Raw genomic sequence first — 21251 nt, forward strand, 5'->3', positions numbered from 1 at the left:
CATTTTCCTTACTACGTAGGAACTAAAATGTGTCCCAGATAATTTAGGTTCAGAGTTCCGCTTCTGCCACTTGTGGTTTTCAAGTAGACATAAACGCTAACTGCTCTTTCTTCGGAAATGACAGGATGTATGTAAAAATTTAAAAACAGATCTGGAAGATCCACGACTGGATGCCCAGCTTGGCCATTGACAGGCAGGGAAGATGTCTGTCTTCTTCCACACGTAAACGGGGGGTGGTTTTGTAACATCTGTTTTAGCAAACAGTATTTATATCCCACCTTTCCACAGTGAAAATAACATGTTGTGAGTGTTGTGGGTATGGCTGGCAGGGGATGCTTTTGGGAAGCCTGAAGGGATGCCTCTCTCCCCTCATAAATGACCCTAAAGAAACTTCTGCCAACCCCACTGGAGGCCTTTCTGTGGCTGAGGAGATTTCTGGATACAAAAGTTGCCTTGGAGCTAGAAATCTAGCCCCAAGCTGAAAATCCTCCTTATCCCTGGGAGGCATCATGATATCACATTGCTTGTAGTCTTGAGTCAGAAAAGCAGGAGTTGCATGAATTGGCCTTCAACAAAACTGCAGCTATTTTGTTGGGCTGTTCAACACAGGTTGAGGCCTGCTGGTTGTCACTCCCATTTCTCTGCTCAGGAAGTGAGGACATTAGACTTGACAAGTTTTCTGACACAGGACAGGCAAGGCAGGCAGGAAATAAAGTTCCCTTGCTGTGCTGAGGTAGCATCCATTCTCCCCACCCTTGCACTCCAACTGTTGGGGTGTCAGTACAGGCACAAGTCACTTAACTGAGGAAAGGCTGTCACAGCATTCACCATCTCTGGCCTTTCATTGTCACACAGGAGGGCGGAAGAAAACCTTGTCGAGTGAGGGGCCATTTTGTTGCCTTGCTGCTGCCCACAGAAGACGGCAGCCATCTTGAGACAAGCTAATTGCTCAGAGTCTTATTGCTGTTTGGTTTGGGGTTCCCAAGTGACTAGTCCTGGTCCCTTCCCCAGGAGATAAAAAAACAAAAACCTGCAGGCAGACCTGCTTCTCTGCTTTTGAGATTCGATAAATACCACAAGTGAAGCTAAACCTGGTGATCGATGAACCTCAAAAACCCCGTTCAGAACATCAGCTGCAGGGCCTGGTTTGGAAGTTGGGCAGCCTGAAACCGTTTTCCAGGGTGCTGGGATGCAAAGGGCAGGACTTGCAAGCCATTGGAGGCGGCAGCCATTTTGGTGCCTTGGCAGCCATCTTGGAGCAGACAAGAGGCCTGCCTTTCTCTCTCTCTCTCTCTCTCTCTCTCTCTCTCTCTGGCCTTGCACGGTCCATTAAGCGCTTGGCTGTGGGGGCCCTCAGGCCAGCCAGCCGTGGCTGCTCTCTCGCTCGCTCGCATACAGGAGTTATTGTGCCAGCCAGCCGCCAAGGCCCGCGTGCTGTTGCCACCGCTGCCTCCCTGTATCCTGGGGTCTGGGCTTACTTCTAGCCTCGTAAATCCATTTCTCCTTCGCTTCCTCCTCCTCCCTCCCCCCCCCTTCTCTTTTAATTTCCAGCCTCTGTGAGTGACATAAATCTCTCCCTTAAGTAACTCCGTCGTGCCAGCAGGCCTCGACAGGGCTTAGCGAGAGCTACAAGGCAGCAGCCACCTCATGCCAGTGAAGGCATCAAGTCAAGCAGGGGGTGGAGGCAGTCTCTCTTTCTCCCCCTCTGGTCTCAGCCTTCCACGTCGTGCCGTGCCACCCATCTTAAGACACTGCTTTCTGCCATCGCTTTGTCTCTCCTCTTTCCACTTCCCATAGTGTGTGTCTGTGAAACTGGGAGAAGTCAGTCACACCTAAATTGTTCCACCTAGCTCCCCTGCTTCCTGTCACTTGCCATGCTTGCTTGGATTCTTTGTCGGCCTCCCCAAAATTGCCTGATCTGCAGTGGGGTGTGTGAGCCCACCCCCCAAACAAAGCCATATAGGAGCAGAAAGCTGCAAGGGCCACCCCCACAGCATCTGCTCCAGGGATGCCCCCCTCTGGGTATGTGCACCTCCCCGCCTCTGACACCCAGAGGGGAGAATGTAGGGCTCGTGGGGGCTGCTGCTCCTTTTCCTTCCCCCTTCTCTTTCCCTGCTTGTGTGTCTGGAAGTGGGGGGCAAGTAAGCAAGCAGAGACAGAAAAGAGGAGAGCAAGGAGGCTCTGGGGGTCTGCAGGGGAGTGGTCCTCTGCAACCCCTGACAGTGGCCACAGGAAGGTGCCTTGGTGGCAAGCGGAACAGGTGAGGTAGGGTGGCACTGAGGACCCAGCCTCAGAAGGTATTTCTTTCTTTCTGACAGAGGTGGAATTGGCTGCTGGAATTCATGTCCCTGGAAGGCAGCAAGGGTCTGTCGGTTGAACAAAGGGTCGGCAGAGGGCTGGGTGATGGTTATTTTTTTTAGGAGGTGCCAGGAGCTGCAGCAACTTGTCACCTCAAGTGGCCTGGCCCCTTCAGCAGCTGTGACCTGGCGGAGATGGATTGCTCTGGAATCGTTGCCTAGCAGAGAGCGGAAGGTGCTGGCTGGTGACCCACGGCCACCCTTGAAGGCAGCTGCTGTTGCTGCCGTCCCTGGGCACCCCTCCTCCTGCCCCAAGGCAAGGGCTCCTTACTCAATTTTTTTCTCTGAAAGCATTCTGCACTTGGAGCTTTCAAGACCCTGGTCTGGTCTCATCATCATAGAGCTCTGCAGTTGTGCGAACCAGCTCGGATTTGGGGGCAGACATCCAGGTGCCCCACTCATCAGAGTGAGCAGGAAGGCTCTCCAACACAGCAGGGCTGGCATATACCACATTTTTACTTGGCTGAAGTACACACACGTGACCATCTGGAGTGTGTGGGTTGTGTGCATATGGCACCTTTAAGGCCAGCTCAGCCTTCAGACAACGGCTCGTCTAAGGAGTCAGTGTAGCATCTTGGAAGTACCTCAATCCTGTCTCATTTCCTCCTTCTACCCCAACATTTCCTGCTTGCATTGGAAAGCCTCTGCAGTTCAGTGGGATGCTCCTGTGTGTCATGACATCGCCGGGAAATGCAGATTAGGAATTTCGCTTTGATCTGAAATGAAAGTGGGTGTCTTGCCAGTGGCTCACAGGCCATTTTTAACGGCCTGAGACGCCATTTGCTGCCTGTGGGTTTTCCGGCACCCAGGAGCCCTGCAGCCAAGGTGGTGTTAGAAGTTGTCGAGCCCCCATCCCGATGAGTCAGCAGTGCCAGCCCATGGCTCTCTCTGTGACAAGGACCGCTACATATTGCTCACCTCTCCAGGTAGGGCTCACCAGCCTTCCCCTCCTTGAACTACAGGGGTTGAGGGTGGGCATTAATAAAACGCACATGCCCCAGCGCTCTAATAATCTGGGCTTAATGCAATAATTACATGCATGGCTCTAATAAGCAGCGTGAGCACACACAACCAGCCAGCCAGCCGCTCCCACCGCGTGGTATTAATCACTGCTTAGCATAATAAGCCCTTAATAATGTGTGTGTCCCCCCCTCCACTTTTCCCCACCTCCCAGCTGCAAAGAAATGCACTGCATTTCTGGGATTTTCAGTAAATGGTAGGTGCTGTGCTGATGCTAGAAGGTTAGGATGCCCATAATAGAAGAGCATCTTTTATCCTGCTGGCTGTGGGACTCTGTTCTGTGATACTAAAACATGGCACACTCCTACACTGGCAAAACTGGCCCCATAAAAATATCCTTTCAGATGTTCTGCTAAGATATCCTGGGTTGTGAGTCAGAGAGGAAAGCAGCAGCCAAGGGGGACAGGAAGGAGCAGCACATCCCTTTGGGGGGCCCTCCAAGGCCAGGGGCGGCAAATGCCCTGCCGCTGCTGCAACTCCTGCCACTGCTACTGTTGAGCCTTGCCCCATCTGCCTCTAGCGGAGAAGCGGCAGTGCCATCAGGGCCAATTTTGGGTAAGATCGGGCCAATCTTGGATGATTTCACCCCCAAAACTGCTGCAACACTGCCCAAAATCAATGTCGATGGCAGCAACACTTTTCTGCTGATGACAGAGACAGCAAGGCATCCATCGGTGTGCCGCCTGGAGCACTTCTGCCGCCTGAAGCAGCAGCCTCGCCTGCCTCATGGCTTGGCTGGCTCTGTTCATGGCACAATGCAAAGTGCAAGGAGCTGGCTTTTCGAGGAAGGTAGGAGTGTGTTGTCAGAATGTAGAGTGAAAAGTCCAGATTCTATCAGGAATATTTCTTGCTAATTTCTATAAAAACAGGGCTGCCATACTTAGGTGATGAATTGGTTAGGCTGATTTGTTTTAAAAGGTTTCCCTGATTCATTGGGCAACAGGTTTGAAATGTTTTACATTGTTTTTAATACAGCTGCTCTGTGTACACCTACACCGTATTCAGGTGGTTTGTGACACCTTAGAAGAGGGCTTCCCCCCTGCCCCCGCCCCCAGTTGTCTCCCACAGCCAAGATGCCTCTTCTTACAAAGCCATAACATTTCCCTTAGATTTGGAATGATGTACCCATGTGACGTGTTGGGTGTACTTAATTTGAAACAAAGCATTCACTCTTTATCTTCAGAATTAATATTCATATAGAGATTTGTGCCTATTTAATAGATTAATGTGGCATTAATTAACATTCCTAAGAATTAATCAGCTAAGATTTCTTTTAGTTAAAAGAGTGAGGTGCTGGGGTCTGTTTGGTTTGGAAGCTGTTCCTGGGAAGCCAGATTCCGCAAGGCCACATGTGTGGAGGCTGGCTGACATTCACTAAGTGATGCAAGAAAGGCAGTCTGCACATGCTCTGTGTCACTGTAATGTTTGTATTCTGAATATGAAGATTGACTTTGGGAAATAGGTTTTGTGTAGAAATGATTGGATATTAAGCACTATCTGGGCTCTGTGGCAGGAAACTGAAAACATCTAAAAATTTCTGGTGTAGACAGCCGCAAGTTAAGGTGGGGACAGGGATGGGGAAATGGGTGGTGTGAATTCCCCTCCCTGCCCTGGCTCAGGGAAAGAACCTCTGCCAGTAGTCAGTTGCTCCACTGGGAGCCGGTTGTTACTTAGGGTGACAGCCAGCTTGAATTGTGACCGTGTGTGCTCTGGGCGCCCATAACTCATCTCGAGCTCTTTATAACCACATAAGCACCCTTGCTCAGAAGGAACAGCCCATGATGAGTTATGGACTGATGAAAAAATGCTCCCAAAGAGGAAGCTCGTGCATATTATGCATAGGCAGGAGGGATGCATACAGCTGGGCCAAAGTGGACCCCAGTTCCAAGGTTTCCGCTGAATGGCTTTTCTCTGAACAGGCCACTGAGCTTGTCTTGCATACGAAGTGTGTGCTTTCTTCGGCTCTCGCATTGCCAGGTTATTAAACTAGACTCTGAGAGGCGGGGGCATGTGGGGGACAAGTGCTCTTGAGATAATAGGGAAGGGATTTGGGCTGCAATCCAAAACAAGGCCCATCAAAGTCAATGGGGCTGTACTTCTCTGTAGCCAGGCAAAGGACGGCACCGTTGGTACCTGAAACTGGAGAATGCGGTGGTAGAGTTTCTGTTTTGCATGAAGAAGGTCCCAGGCTTGATCCGTGTTGGCATCTGCAGGTAGGGTTGGTAATTGTCCTCTGCCTGAAACTCTGGAGAGCCAGTGTCCATCAGGGCAGGCAGTACTGATCTAGAGGGATCAAATGTCTGACTCAAGGCCGCTTCCTGTATTCCTGTGACTCCCTGGCATGTTAGGCTGCGTCTGGCAACTGTGAATGTGGGAAAGGGAGAGGTGTAGCTCACACACACACAGCCCTCTGCCACCCCACCCTGCCCCACCAAAAAAAAAAATCTTTCTACTCTACAGCCCAACTCCTACACAGGTTGCTTCTCGCCCTGCAGCTCTTCTGCTCCTTTCCAGAGAGGCGGCTGCAGAAGTGGATTAATTACCGCTCTGCTGCAAATGAAATTAAGCAGCCCTGATCGTTAGCTTATTGATGAGGCAAACGAGATTAGGCAGCGCGCTGTCAATCCGGGCTGCACCAGGAACTGGATTAAGGGAGCTCTGATTACTCAGAGCTGCAAGGAGGGCGAGAGGTGGGGGCCCCAAGCTGAAGCAGGGATACCTGAAAGCATCACAGAGGAGGGGAGAGGCAGTGCAGTGAGCCTTCTCGGGACCCTCTGGGGCAACATCTGTCTTCCATCCCCTCCCCTGGTCTAGAATCGCCTGCAAGAGTTGGCCCGTTTTGCACCAAACCCAGAAGCAGACCTCCAGGCCAAGCCAGGACAACAGAAATCTACCAGGAAGATCATGCGGGAAAGACGGTCTTTCCGCTGCTGCTACCATCTCATGGAGAGGTGGCCCTGTTTGCCAGCCACATCCTGCTTAGTCCTAAGCACCTGACAGCCAGCTGGTTGTAGGGTGTTTGGGAGCCAGCGTGCCAAAGCTGGTCTCTGCGGTAACCCACGGACAACTTGGCCAACCCCTGCAGAAAGGCAGGTTGAAGTCACTGCCCCCCCCCAGCTCCATAAAGAGGGAGGAAATGAGTGGAGTGGGTGCCGAGGGAGTGAGGGGATGCTTTGGCCCTACCAGTTGGACCACTTCCCCTGAAGGAAGTGGATGGGGCTCTCTGCAACTCAGAAAAGGCTTCTGCCACTGCAAAACACCCTCTGGAGAACTCTCGGGAGAAAAGCCACTCAGCCCAAGGGTGTTCTTGGTTCCTGATGGCGCCTCTCTGCTTGGGCAAGAGGCCACAGCTCTCTGGGAGAGCATATCCGGAAGGTTCCATGTTCAGCGTCTGGCACCTCCTGTGCAAACAGGACTCTGCTCTCCCCAGTTAGTCACAATGGGACACCAGTAGGTTTTTTCCTTCCCTTGTGAATAGCAGTCAATAGGGGGTGAAGGTGTTGGAGGGATGTCTCCAATTGTGGCCACGGCAGGTTGGGGGGGGGGAGCAAATGCTTTTAAAAAACCTCCCAGCCCCATGACCCCCCTGGCCCAGCATTCCCCACTCCCACACTACAACAGCTCTATGGTTTTAAAAAGAGGTAGTCAGGAGCGCAAGGACAGGACTCCATCCGCTTGGCCCTGAGGCCTGGTCTCTTACTCTCTCTTGGCTGCCAAGCAGGATTAGGAAAAACCCAGGTCAAGATTTGTTGGTTGGTTTCTAATTGGGTTCTACCCTACCCTTCAGCATGCAAAAATATTTCTGAGGTGGCTTACAGCATAAATTTCAAAACAAAAGCAAGGGAGATCAGATAGGCAAAAGCATCCCACAGGAAGATAATGGTCAGGAAATACTATCTTTTCCTACACTGTATTCTCTTATAGTCCACTTATATCATGCTAATACACTAAAACACACTCTCAGGCTTCCCAGTGACTGAGGTAGCAGCCAGCGTCTCCTCCAATATAAAATCAAAGCATTTTCCCATTGGTGATGCAGTGACTTCGCTTCTGCTGCTTTTCTTCTTCCTTGGGCCAAATGATGGCCGCTTGGTCACCAAAGCATTCCTGTTTATTATTTTTCATGGATCATTTCGTGTTTTTTAACTTGTTTATAAATTACACAAGTTGACAATTTATTTCTCTTAAATGTCTTCTAAATACGTTTTGTGTTGCATTTATCTTTGTAACTTCTTTATTTGGCACAAATACTAAAATAAATAAATAAAAATTTTAAGGAAGACTAGTGAAAAAATATAATAAAACAGCAGAACTTGAACAATTTCCAGTACAGATTCAATCTTGCGGAAATAAAGCAGTATTTCATTGTGCAAAAGAGACAGCAAATGTCCCTGGGGAGAGCATTCTGCAAATTGGGAACCCCACCGAGAAGTCTCTCTCCCAGTCACCACCTGCCTCACTGTATTTGGGTGGGGGCCCCTCCAAAGATAACTAAAGTGGCAGGCAGGCTCCTCTCAAGAGGTGGTTCACCACTGGGGGCAGAGCACCCACAACCCAAGATTGCATTTTATAATGCCCTAACTTGTTCTTTTTCGAACCTCAAACACTCCAACTGGGTAAACCAGATCAGACCTCCTATTTCCCACCACCAACAGGCCAAATGGGGAGACCTGTGCCACAGGGAACAGGCCACTGCTCCCCCTTCCTAGTAACACTGATTATTAACATGTCCATTGCAAACTCAACAGGAGTGAAAAGAGTTGGGTTTCTCTTTCTCAGCAGGGCTTGTCTGGCTGCTGTCAGTGGCACAGCCTTGTTAACTGTGGGAAAAACTGAGTTAAGGCGCAAGAGACATGGCTGTCAGCTGCTATAGGCACGGTTCTTACTTTGCAGGCTTCATGTGTCTCGGGAGTCTTACCTTTTTAAAAATGGTGGGAGCCAGGGCCAGTGGGCCAGAGATGTGCTCCTCACCGTAGATGCCTGGCTGCAAAAAAGTCCCCTTGACCCCTGCTCCTGCCTCCCCAGCCTCTGCTGGAATTTGCCCCTCTGACCTCCCAGCTAACCCCTGCTCTGACTCCATTCTCCTTCTCTCCCCTCTGTCACCTCCTAACAGGACCAGGGAACAGTTGGGGTCATTTTCAACGTGGGCACGGACGACATCACCATCGAGGAGAGCAACGCCATGGTGAACGACGGCAAGTACCACGTGGTGCGCTTCACCCGGAGCGGTGGCAACGCTACGCTGCAGGTGGACAATTGGCCTATCAATGAGCGATACCCCGCAGGTAGGGACTGGGAGGCAATGCCTGCCGTGCCCCTCATCCTGTCTCCCCCACACCATGGAGGTCGGAACCACCCTGGCCCTCTGAGCATTTCCACCAAGCAGTGAGGTGGGCGGGTGGGCGGGGTCCTTTTTGCCAGCCCCTGGTCAGCAGGGTCTTTGGCCATTTCCATTAGCACTTACCCAGGATCAGGAGAAGTCTCTGGCCCCAAGAAGAAAAGAATGTCAGGGGTGGGGTTCTTACGAAGCCACTGCCAGGTCAGGCTGTCTGTTCATCTGGCCCAGCAGTGTCTCCCCAGGAGCTGAAGCAGAGCGCATTCCCTTCCATCACTTGTTGCTTGCTCTGTTTAATTGGATATGCTGCCGCCGTGGGACTTTTGTCTTCAAAGGAGGTTCCCTGCCACTGAGCTGGGGTCCCTCCCCACAGGGAAGTCTCTCAGGTACAGGCTTTCCTTTTCCCAGGACTTGTTCAGAATTTGAACCTAGGGCCCCTCACACCTTAAGTAAGACTCTTTCCCCTGGACCAGCGAACCCTAGATCTTCTCGGTACAAGTGAGGGTAGCCATTCACGGGGGTCATGAGGAAAAGTAGCCAGGAAAACGGGTGGGTCCCTGCAGGAATGAAGAGGTGTGTGCCAGGAAGGGATAGATACGGGAATTTGTCGCAAGTTTGCTTATTTTCAAAAGGCAAGCAGAAAAATCTAAACGTCAGTTGAACTCTAGAGCCCCCTCTCCACATGTGGAAGAAAAGGCTGGTGATGCCCAGTTCTCTGCCAGGGTCTGGCTGTCCTTGCCAGTCTGCCACATAGGCAGCCAGCCAGCTTCCTCTGGGAACAACTGAAGAGGGGTGGAGAGAGAGCTTGAGAAAATCAAGAAGGGGTTTCAGCCAAGAGCCAGGGTGGAAGTCCCCTTGCGCTTCTTCCTCCATCTTCTCTTTCACTGTTTGTAGCAGTCTAGGCCCCAGCCCAGCTGCCCTGTCTGGCTGTCAGTACAGCAGCCATTTTCTTTCATTTGTGCTGCCTCCTTTGTTCTGAAGCCTGGGAGCTGGGCCGCTCACTCGTATTTTTGCAGGTGGAAAACTGAGGCGGGAGGGGGGGGTTGGGTGAGAGAGCGATGTCTCGGAGTTGGACTAGGATTTGAAACTGGATCCTAAGTCTATAATTTTCCCCCTTATTTGTTTTTTCAAAAAAAACACCCTTCCACCCGCCCCCCTGGGCCCTTGACATTCTGTTAGCCGCTGGCATTTTTCTGCTATCAAATAATTTTTACAGCCCTTTTCAGCAAGAGAGAAGTGCTTTGAGCATATCTCATTCTAATCTCCTTTATTCTTTGAAAAGGTTGGCAATTGCAGAAAAGGTCCGGGTCCTTTGCACACAATGTAGATGCCAGGAAATGAAAGAGGACACCGGAGCAGGGAGGGGGGAGTCAATAACGGAGGGGGGGCAGCAACAGGGTGAAGACTAGAGGGGAGAGCTGTGGAGAGTGTGAGGGGCAGAAAGGGGAGCCCCAGCAGACACCCACCTTCCCATGATGAGCCTCCTTTCTTGCCTGTCACAGCCACAGCAGCCCAGTTCTCTGCCTCCGAGGCTGGGAGGGGCAGCATGAGCAGACTGGATCTTGGAGCATGAGCAGAGATGCAGGCGGGTTCCGACCTCCATTGAGCCAGGGTGGGGGTGTCTCAAAGTGTGGGGTGGGGCGCCTGGGAGACCAGGGGGAGCTGGGGTTTTCATGGCTGCATTTGTGCCTGGCAGTGCAACCAGCCTGGAAGGGCCTTCGTTCAGGATCCATTTCCTCCCATCGTTTGGTGGCTGAATCACACACAAGCGCGGCGGCTTCTCCCTTCCCGCCAGGAGCCAGCAGGAACCATAGAACAGCGGGGCGGGGGGAGTGAGGGGAGGGCGAAACCTAATCAAGGTCATTAGTGCCGCAGGCAGGCAAGGCAGGGAGAGCTCCTGCCCGCCTGGGATTTGCCAGCCACTTTGATCCAGCTCCCCTCCATTGCCCCCCCTCGACAAAGTGCCTCTCCCCAGCCTGTCGTCCCGCTGGCCTGATTGTGCAGTCTCTTTGATGCCCAGCGCTGCTGCAGAGAGTGGAGCGCAGCCTCTGCTAGCCAGGAGCTGCCGCCACAGCTCAGGCATGCACCAAACTGCACACCAGGGGCCGCACACCAGCCTTACAGAGGTAGAAGCTATGTTCTACTGAGTCAGGCCAAGGGTCCATCTAGCACTGACTGGCAGCAGAATCTCGGGTTTCAGGTGGGAAAGCTTTCCCAACCACACCTGGAGATGCCATTGGGGACTGAACCCGGGATCTTTTGCATGGAAAACAGATCCTCGACCCCTGAGCCCTGGCCCTTCCTCGCCACTGTGCTGTGGATCCTCTGTCCGCTGCACAAGTAGCCATGAAGCTGTTACAGGTCTTGAGAAAGCAGCAGGGCACACACTTTGTGGGTCTTTGCACTGCCCCCACACCTGTGCTTTGACAGCCATTGCAGGGAGCTCTGCAGCTCAGATGTTGCTGGCACCTACGCCTTTCTTGGGCTCCACAGGCACCCTGAGACAAGCTGCAGTTGGGCTTTCGGCATATCATCATCCCTCACTGCTTTTTAGGGGCCTCCTTTCCATCTGGGGCCACTTCCTGCAATACCCCTTATTAAGCTGCTTTGGCTTTCCACCCTTGGGTGCTCAGGGCCACACTCTCCGGCATGGAGGTCACCTTTCGCCCGGTGCTAACTCAGCCTGGAGGCCACACAATGCCACTGGACTGTCTTCGCTGTTCCCCTGTGAAAACCTGGGAGCTGCCCTCTTGCACTGTCGTGTAGATTCTGCAACGCTGCATTTCAAAGTGGCCATCCTGCGTTTTTGAATCAAGCCCAGAAGACCAGTTTTTTCTCAAGAGGAAAGGACACATGAGGCTCTTGCTTTGCAGAACATTTATATCGTCGTTCAGGAATCCTGTGGGCATGAGAAGGCGTCATGCAAGTCAGGCCTCAGAAGTAGCAAGGGAGGTGGTGAAACTTACAGAACTTTGAGCCTGGTGGAATTCTTTGTTCTGCCAGGGGATTGCAGCCTCCATGGGGCACTTTGGTTAGTCTGCAGACTTGGTGAGACCCAAGTGAGAGGTGCCAGTCCTCCCAAGAAGCACACCTTCATCCGCCTGCGCCAGTGGACACTCTGACTGACAACTTGGCTCTCTAGGCCATTAAGAAACCCAACGCAACAGTTTAAGGCTGCCAAGGAGCCTGACAGCTCTCTCTGCCGCTCACTCGGACCCAGCCAGAGAGACAACCCAAACCCCATCCTTGGAAGCCCTTTATGGAGGAGGAAGGGTCCCACCCCCTGCCTTCAGAGGAGGCAAATGGGGAGAAGCCCTGTACTCCCTCTCCCCAGGACTTGCTCTCCGCAGGCATACCTTGTGTTACCTTGGAGGATGCCAAGCAGCGGGCACAGGTCTCTTTTGCCGCCATTGTCTGGAAGAAAAGCAGGAGTGGCAGCTGCTAGGCGTCCATGGGCTCTGGAGTGGGTGGGCTGTATGACTCTCCCTCCCCCAGTTAAATATAGAAGTCCAGCTCTCTCTCCTTTTGGCACTTTTTCCCCATGTCCCAAATGCTTTACCATTCTTGTTTCTTGATGGCTTCGGAATGAAGAGTGTTGAAAAGGCAACCTGTTTTTAAAACAGTAAAGAACCTCAGCTGAAGATAATGTACCTGTTTTTAAAAATTAATAGCGCTTTACTTACGGAGTGTTTGCTGTGGGGTCCTTTGGATTATCTAAAAAGAGAGGGTCCCAAACCTTTGAATTTCTGGTTGCATGTAGGGTGCAATAGGAGGAGGGAGGATCTGGGGCCCATGTCTTGGGATGCAGAAACTGGAAAAGGAAGCCCAGGCTTTAATAACCAGCAGTTGAGTTACAGAATCCCCACTCAGGGACACAATCAGGATCAATCTCTGAGGTTTCCTTGGGGGAATCTTTTTGCAGTTTTGTGAAAAACCAAGTAATAATCAAACCAGTGAATGAGGTTCAGCCTTCTGAGGGAGGAAAAAGTGCTAAATCTGGCATGGAGGCCCTATTTGCTGTAAACAACACATTCAGTGGGCATTTCCATGTGTCTGATAAATCCTTTTCTTGGAAAATAAGCAAAGGGTCAGGTGGGGAAATTCATTTTTAAAAGCTGCAGGTTTTCTTTCTGTCTGTAATATAGAAACCATTATTTAAATTAACCGTGATTTCAAAAGATTAAGCAGGGTACCTTGGACTCTCCATGAATGAGGTTTCAACCTTCTGTTTCTTGTGAGAGTCTCCTAAAAACAAAATACACCCATCCAGCTGGGAGTTGGCCTTCTCATCTTCACCTAGCCTTCTGCAGGTGCTTCTTGATCCAGGAAAAAGGAGCAAGGACGCTTGGGCCCATGAGTTAAGGGGCAGCTGTCTGGAATGAGGGGCCCTCCTCCACTCACGGAGGCTTCCCAGGTTTTTCAGGGCCTTTGAAAACTCCAGGGCAACCTCCAAAAGGAGACCAGGAAGACTGTCACGCCAGACAGTGTGGAGAGGGCAAGGGATAGCTACATTCATTCCTGCTTTCCCCTCAAAAGGAATTCAGATACATATAAATATATATATAAAGCTGTTGTCCTCAAATATTGTCCCCATTTTACAGATGATAGAAACTGAGGCCCATGAGTTCATAACCAAACAGAGGTAGGATTAAGTGGAGGGCAGAACCCGCTAGCCACATTCCAGAAGTCCCCAGGGCGAGGGCACATATGTGTGCCATTTGCTTTCTTTATTTTATTGCCCCAAATTAGCTGGAGGTGGCAGCAGTATCTCCTTTTTCTTTGCCTGTTCCTCCTGGCTGCCTCTCTCCTCTGCCACCAGGGTTTTCCTCCTCTTCAGCGGTTTGGCTTTTTCCTTCCTTCCTTGTACATAAAAGAAACCCACTTCGCCTGCGCTCTCCTAATGACAGACAGCTCATCCAAGGCCGGGGATGGCTTTTAAGGCTCTCAGTCGATTAACTGCCTTGCCCTTAAACGATTGATTGGTTAATTAACCAATTAAAATAAATATTACTGTTATCAAAATCCAGGTGGTATTTTGAGACTCTTTTTAAACGAAGCTAATAATCCCTCTTGACAAAATACCACCGAGGCAATTCGCTTAAAAGCGTTGGGAGGGAAATCCTGTGGCACTCAGGAGCTCCAAAATCAAGCGATGGCACCAAATATTCCTGTTGATTTCTGTCTCCCTTTTCATGCAGAGGGTGCTGCACGCTAGTTAGAAATCTGAATTTCTGATGTGCGGTTTAACGTTTCTGTGAAATTCAGCCCCACTCGACAGCGGTAGAAGAGTGACCCACAGGGCTCAATCCTGAACGCTGATTTTTATGTCAGCCTCTGAGTACCTGCAGAGTGCATTTACCTTTTGAGTAACTACAACCAGTCTTCACACATCTGGCGTTAGAGCAGAGGAAAGCAGACGTCAGTCTTCTGGGATCTGATTTGCTTTTAAAATAGAACCAAAAGATCTACCAGCAGGAGCCTGGTGCAATGTAGTAACCCAGGGTAGGGGGAGCCAATTACTTTAAATTCAGAAACTGGGCAGGTCTTCATCCTAAGAATTTATTTTCAGCATCAGAACGGAGCTTACAGTCCCTTTTCACAAAAATCTGCTCCTGGATGCCGTCATTCCCCACTCCAAATTTTCATTTCAGCAGCGTAATTGGGGTGGGTGGTAGGAGAGCAGAAGCCTTTTCTGTTAAAACAGTCAGGAGCCCTTGTGTCTCTACTGCACATCAGCCAGAGATTTATTTATTTCATTTCTAACCCACCTTTTTCTCCCAAGGAGCTCAAGGTGTGGCACACATGGTTCTCCCCTTCCTTTATTCACCACAACAACCCTGTGAAGTAGGTTAAGATGAAAATGAGTGGTGAGCCCAAGGTCACCCACTGAGCTTTGTGGCCAAGTTGGGATTTGAACCCTGCTCCCTCCCAGGTCCTTGTCTGACACTCTATCCCCTGCACCACCACTGGCTTTTAGATCTGCCTCCCCCTACCCCCAGGTTAGAGCACTGCCAACATACAGGGTCTGGCCCTGCCAACTGAATCCATTTCAAACCAGCTGCAGTGCTTAGTCTCAATGTGCCTTCTCTCCTTAAAACACCCAAGTGTCTGGTGTCTGGTGTGTGTGTGTGTGTGTGTGTGTTTGTCCAGTTCCTCTATTCCCCTCCCCTGCTTCATGCCTGGTGCTGCAACTCACCATTTCCGCAGACCCCTCCTCAAGATCCAGCACCTTGACAGAGGTGGAGCTCCTGCTCCTGACATCCTAAGATCCAGCTGCTGAAGCGATCTGCCCCTGTTCAAAGCTTTTGCTGGGATACCAGAGGTGGGGGGGGGGGGGGACAAGACTGGCTAGCTTCTGGCCCCTTGCGTTGCAAGCTGGCACCTGGTCATTTACCTTCCATCTACAAACGTGCAGAATTACGCCATGCCAAGCATTTAAATAACCCACAATGGACTGAAGGGTCTTTGTTGCCTGGTCTGCAGCTTTGTTTTCACCACCACCACCCTTCCTTACAATAGAGCCTCTTGCTGAAACAAATGTGGTGTGTGCGGATTTTGTTGTTGTTGCTTTCCCCCCTTCTGCTCTTCCCATGGGTATACAGTGGGAGGTGGCAAGGGGGCTTTGACGTGTGTTTAGCGCACAGTCCAGCTCACGGAGCGAGGGTTGTGCAGCAGGAATCCCTCCCAAGCCGGATCCTGATTAGAGACTCGGGTCACTTTCTGAGGATGGCGTATTTTTAATTAAAAGATGTTAATCGCCTCGTTAATACAGAAGCTAATGAGAGCATGAAAAGTCCCTGACCGCCTCTAATTAGGGGCTGAATTGCAGAATGGAATGAGGAGCAAAAATGGGGAGGGGCCGCTGCCCCAGTGGAGCAGCACCCCCCCACACACACACACCCAGCAATTGCAAATCCACCCACTCCTTGGAAAACCAGCCTTGCATTCACAGAGGCTTAAAAATCCCCCATTCTGAAATGGTTCCAAGGAGTTTTGTTTGTTTACTAACACCCTTCAGTTATTTAGATTCTTCAGTGCTTTTACATCATAGAATTGTGAGTTGGAAGGGACCCCAAGGGTCATCTGCTCCAACCCCCTGCAAAGTGTGTTCGTATACACTTTGGATTACAAAATGAAGATGAGGAACAGGGTCAAATTCTCAGCCACTGGTACTGAATGGTGGTGGTGGGGGAGCTCTCACCTTGCCACATTTCACAACAGTGGGAATCCCCCTAAAGAACTTGAGGGTGGGACACCCTGTTTGCAGGTGGTGAACTGAGCGTGCCAGTTTTTGTTTGGGGGAGCTTGAGTCAAGCTCCCCAAATGGAGGGCACAGTTTTGGGGGGTGGATCTTTTCCCCTCCGCTTTTTTCTCCAAAACGCTGTTTCCCTTTAAAAAACCCAAACCACTTCTTAAAGCTACCTGCTTGAACAGTTCCTCCATTCTCCTACTGTTCCACTTCAACATTTTGGCCGAATCCCTGAAGTGAAACAAAAGGATCCCTCCCTGTCTCGGAGCTTGTACATCTCCTCCTGGGCCCACCCAAAGGGCGCAGTCTGTTGTAGCCTCAGTGGGGAGCACTTTCTGCCATCTGGAAAACAGAGAGACAGAGGAGAACCAGTCTTGCTGGCCCCTTTTTACCAAGGCCGAGAAGTTGCAGAGCCAGCACCCGCCAGATGATCCTCTGCGAGAGTCTACTCCCTGTTCCCACTGAACGTTGCCTGCCTCCACATGGCTGCCTTGACCCTGCTACCTTTGCCATGCTAGTTGATGGTTGATCAATTTCCCACCTGGCGCTGAGAGATGCCACCTGCCTCCTTGCAACAGCCACTTTCCTCTGCATCTGTGCACAGTGACAAAAGGCTGGGTTGATTACACTCGGTTTAAGGAGAGGAGCCAGCCTCACTCCCCAGGCATCTGTGGCCTCTGACATCTGGAGACCAGCTGTGTTTATCACAGTGCTGCTGAGCGAAAGGCGCTCTGTGCATGCTCAGACATTCCCTGCATTATGATTGCATCCAGGGTTCCAGATGCTGGAGAAGAGTTTCCTGCACCCTGGCTTGAGTGGATCCACCCTTGTTTCTTGGACTTTCTCAGCCATATCGTCTCCAGTTTTCTTCTTTAGGAAATGAATTCTGTTGGCTGATGATGGTCAGGTGGCACCCATCACAATTGCCGCAGTTTGCTTCCAGCTTTTAGGGTGGCCCTGAGCCACAGACTTAACGGTTGTCAGGCCCCAGAGCACATGCCAAGCACCCAGTTCTTCCAGAAGCTGTCATCTCCTTTAGCATGCCTTTCCTCATACTCAGGGTAGTGCAAAGGCTCCCACCCCCGGCAGGTAGGTCAGGCTGAGAGCCTTGCCTCTGCCATTCAGGTTGGGGCTTCATGTCCTCTTTCACAGAACTGTTTGTGTCCTTCTCAAATGTGTTTTCTTTGGGCCTGAAGGACCACTGGGAGTCATCTCAGGACACTTCTGAAGCTCATTTCACTTCCTTGGCTTCCTGCAAAGCGTCAAGGAGTTCCAGTTGTGGGGCATTTGCCAAACCCCACGGCAAGATTGCTGCAAAGATTCCCCAGGCAACTATAGTTTTGTGATGTTCTCAAGTATTCTGTTGGACACTCTAGTTTCCAAATCCCCTTTGGTTTAGCAATGGTGACATGTAAGAGCCCTGCAGCTGGACTGGGCCAAAGGGGGCCTATTTAGCCCATCACCCTGTTTTCACAGTGGCCAAACTCTAAGTAGCTAGGAAGCTAGACTGCCTCTGAGGCTGGATGTTGCACAAGAACTTCAGAAGAGCCTGCTGGATCAGGCCAAAGGGGTCCCATCTAGCTCTGAATCATGGGCCAACCAGGTGCCCCAATGGGAAGCCCCTTTAAACAAAAGGACCTGAATGACAGAGCAGCAGAGCTCTCCCCACCTGCGATTCCCAGCAACAGGTATTAGGGACATCCTTGTCTCCAGACCTAAAACTTTGAAACCTGCCAGGCACCTTTTGGCCTGAAGTGGAAGATTCACAAGTGTCGTTTCATGATGGGAAGACAGCAAATGGGGGGCGGGCATTTGAAAAGGGGGTGTCCATATTGCCCGGCCGAAGGAGGTTCCCCACTTGCATTTCAATGGCGCATTGTGTGTGATTCCAACCTTGTGTTGCTAAAAATATAGCAAAGGGCGTTCGGGAGCAGAGGGAAGGCTCCGAGGACCAGGCCCAAGAGCCTCCTCAGCAGAGTCCCACTGGTGTGTCACACCTTCTAGGTGACATCATGGGATCCAATATGGCTTCATTAGTCATTGATCTGTGTCTTGCGAAAGAAAAGGAAAAAAAGAGGGCTGGTCCTGACCCAAATTCTTCTGAAATGCAGATGGCTGAACTTTTTTGCCTTTGTCCAGATACAAATGCAGGGCAGATTTGTGGGCTGTTGGGTCTTGGGGGGGGGGGGGAGTTGTTTGAAGGGAATGGCAGGGTGGGGGTGGCGGCTGAAGAAATAAGCTGGGGGTGGGGGAACAATGGCTGAGAGTTTGGGAAAGGGACTTTTTAAAGAGAGTTTGACTGTGTGATGCTTTCCTCCCCTCCCTTCCCATTTTGTGACTAGGGATTAAAGTCTGCTAATAAAGTGAATTTAATAAACAAAAATAATGCACCCAGGGAGGTTTTTCTCCCTCCCTGGTGCAGCATAAATCCTTCTAACCTCCATCTACTCATCCTAACACTTAAACCTGACTAAACCGTGTAACTAGAGCTTTCTCCGTTGCTGGCTAAAACCTCTAAACCTCCAACCAAACCCCCACTGACCCCCGCTTCCCCTCAAACCAAAAACAAAAAAAAGCAAACTAACTAATGGAAAACTAACAGCTAATTTCAAGCCAGCGCTTAACCTGCTGTTTGCCTGAGCTTAGTCTGACCTCTCTAAACGTGCTAACCTCTGACCTTTGACCTTCCAGATGGCGTGTTATGTCTCTCTCTCTACTCTTTTTTTCCTTCTTTTTCTTTTAACCATCTGCAAATCTCTCTCTAAACTCTTTGAAGGGAACAGTGATAATGAGCGGCTGGCGATTGCTAGACAGAGAATTCCGTATCGGCTCGGTCGAGTAGTAGATGAGTGGCTACTCGACAAAGGTAATTAACAATAATTAATTCCGGTTAATTAACAAGCAAGCAAGCAAAACACAAAAAATAAAGGTTTAAAGGTGCAGTCCTCTCCCCTCTCAGCCCCTTGACCCGTCCTTCACTCTCCTTCCTCCCTTCCTCTTCCTGCCCCCCACCCCAGCAGAATATTTCATGCAGGGCCATGGCTCAAGGCTGGTGACTGAAGATGGGGGCAGGGTAGGATTTCCCAGAAGGAATTGGGGCTCATTGCACAGGGTGGGACCCCTCCGTCCCTCTCCCCAAACATGCACCTCATTCCAAGACACAGGCTTCCTGCTGCACTTTGCCACATCTGGAAAGAGACTCCATGGGCAGCAGATAGGTTGTCTCTAGCTGCACGTAGCTCTTGCATATATTTCTGGGTGGTGCCTCGCACCAAGGGAAGTGCCACAGCTCTTATGCATCGTCTTGGTGATACTCCAGCACTAGGGAGGGTGGGGAGCTGTGCAAAATGAATGAAGACATGAAGGATAGTAGGGGGGGGCATGATGTGATGATGTTCTACCTCCCCTGTTGGAGGTGGGGCATGTCTGTGTGCCAGTCAAGCAGAGGAGTGCTGCCAGTGCCCTGCTTGCTTAAAGACTTTCCTTTGGGCCATCTGAGAAGAACAGAGTGCTAGAAGGAGGGGGCCCCTTTGGCCTGACCCAGTTACAGCCATGCTCTTCTGATGTGTCAAGGTCAGAGAGCTGTGGTGAGTGGTGAGGATGGATCTTCTAAAGGTGGGAGGGAGTAAGATGAGGGGTGGGGCATAACTGTCCTTAGAAGGCCTCTGAGAAGGTGTAGCCTACTTTGGGACCCTTTCCCTTTAATCCCCAATGTGCCAGGAGTGGTGCTTCTGGATGGCACTCTGCACGTGCTCAGGGACACCGCCTTCATTCCCATTGCATGTTCAAGGGCTGAACCCTCCCAGCCAAAGGGTTGGGGGCTCAATCTGAGCGTGGCTTGGGGTTGAACTGGAGACATTCCATGAGATGTCAACGTTGGCGCCCCTCTCTTCCTCACCCCGTTGAGTATGACTGTCCAGGCTGTGACATCATTGTGCTGTGACATCATTGCCTCACCTGAGGTTGCTGCCAGAGGAGTCTGGAGGATGCAAGGCAGGATGTTGTCACTGCGTTGTCCCAGGGGAATGGGGTAGGGAGAGAGAGAAATGGTGGGGCAACAGCAAGCAGCCCTACCTCTCATCTTGCCTCATTCTGCCTTTAAGCCCCAAGGTTTTAGTGTCCCTACGTCTCCTCCCTCCCCATCTTCAGGACCGTAACTCAGCGGTAGAGCACCTGCTATGCCTGCAGAAGGCCTCAGATTCAATCCCTCGGTCGTGTAAAGAGATACTCCTGCCTGGAATCTGTTACCAGTCAGGGTAGAGCAGCAGTGACCAGTGTCAATGCACTCTTAACCCCCATCATACCTGACCATTGACCATGATGGCAGGGGCTGATGGGAATTGTAGTCCAACATCAGGGGGCACCACTTGATGGACCAAGGGTCTGACTTGGGAGAACAGGAAATGGAGAGTCCTCTCCTGGGCTTGAGATGCAAAGCATTCTCCCTGAGTTAAGACCAAAAACTCATCTGAGCTTCCTTTCCCTATATTCACATGGTTGTGCTTGCAAGGGACTGGGAGAGGGTTCCCAGGATCCTTTTAGGTGCTCTGCAGCAGCCACTCCAGTGCCTAGCAGTTTCTAGGGCTGCCTTTTCTGCCTTGAAAGGGAGCATAAGAAGTCCTTTGGCCTTAAAATATGCAAAGTCAATAAGCATGTGCAGAGGAGGAGCAGCAGACGCCTTACAGGGAAGGGTTAATTAGGACCAGCTGCCTTATACTGAGTCAGATCATTGGTCCATCTAGTTCAGTACTGCCTACACTGACTGGCAGCTGCAGGATCCCTGCCTGGGGATGCTGCCAGCGGGACTGAACCTGGTGCCTTCTGCATGCAGGCTGGGTGTTCTGCCGCTGAACTGTGGTTCTTCCCCTAAAGGGGTGGTGGGATTTGTAGTCTGGCAGCATCTGGAGGGCCACAGCATCTGCTGTCTCTTCAGGCCTCTTGGCACGTTGCTCGCTAGCCCTGGCACAGCTGTTGCCAGCCCTGCTTGAAAGCCCCTGGTGGATGCCACATCTGTCTACCCATCCCCACTTTTGGGGGTCAGTGTATTTGATCTGCTCCACAACTGGGATCAGGACCCCCCCCCCACACACACACGCCAGTTTCAGGGCTGCTTCTTCTCACCAGCTTTGCCACAGCCTCTGCTTGTGAAGGTCCCGGGAAGTGTGTTGGGCAAGGAGTGACCCCTGCTCTGTGCCAAACCGAGAGCTGCACCTTTAACACTTTAAACTCCGTGGGGAAGGAAGAAGCGTAGCAGCAACAAGACCAAAAAGAAAGGAAAGAAAGGAAAGGA

At 51.1% G+C, this 21251-nt stretch overlaps 1 protein-coding gene across 40 annotated transcripts in view; it reads left to right on the plus strand.

The window, feature by feature from the left end:
• The window catches only part of NRXN2 (neurexin 2), a 346059-nt gene that overhangs the window by 289137 nt on the left and 35671 nt on the right, over nt 1-21251 (plus strand). For 29 of the 40 annotated variants that reach the window (XM_077920435.1, XM_077920436.1, XM_077920437.1 and 26 more), the window contains 2 exons: nt 8491-8662; nt 18738-18827. In XM_077920435.1, the coding sequence (XP_077776561.1) occupies nt 8491-8662; nt 18738-18827 (262 nt within the window). The remainder of the gene's footprint in view (nt 1-8490; nt 8663-18737; nt 18828-21251) is intronic. The other 11 variants (XM_077920441.1, XM_077920442.1, XM_077920444.1 and 8 more) reach the window with 1 other exon arrangement.

This window comes from Podarcis muralis, chromosome 16 (genome assembly GCF_964188315.1).
Source record: "Podarcis muralis chromosome 16, rPodMur119.hap1.1, whole genome shotgun sequence".
NCBI classification, from domain to species: Eukaryota; Metazoa; Chordata; class Lepidosauria; order Squamata; family Lacertidae; genus Podarcis; species Podarcis muralis.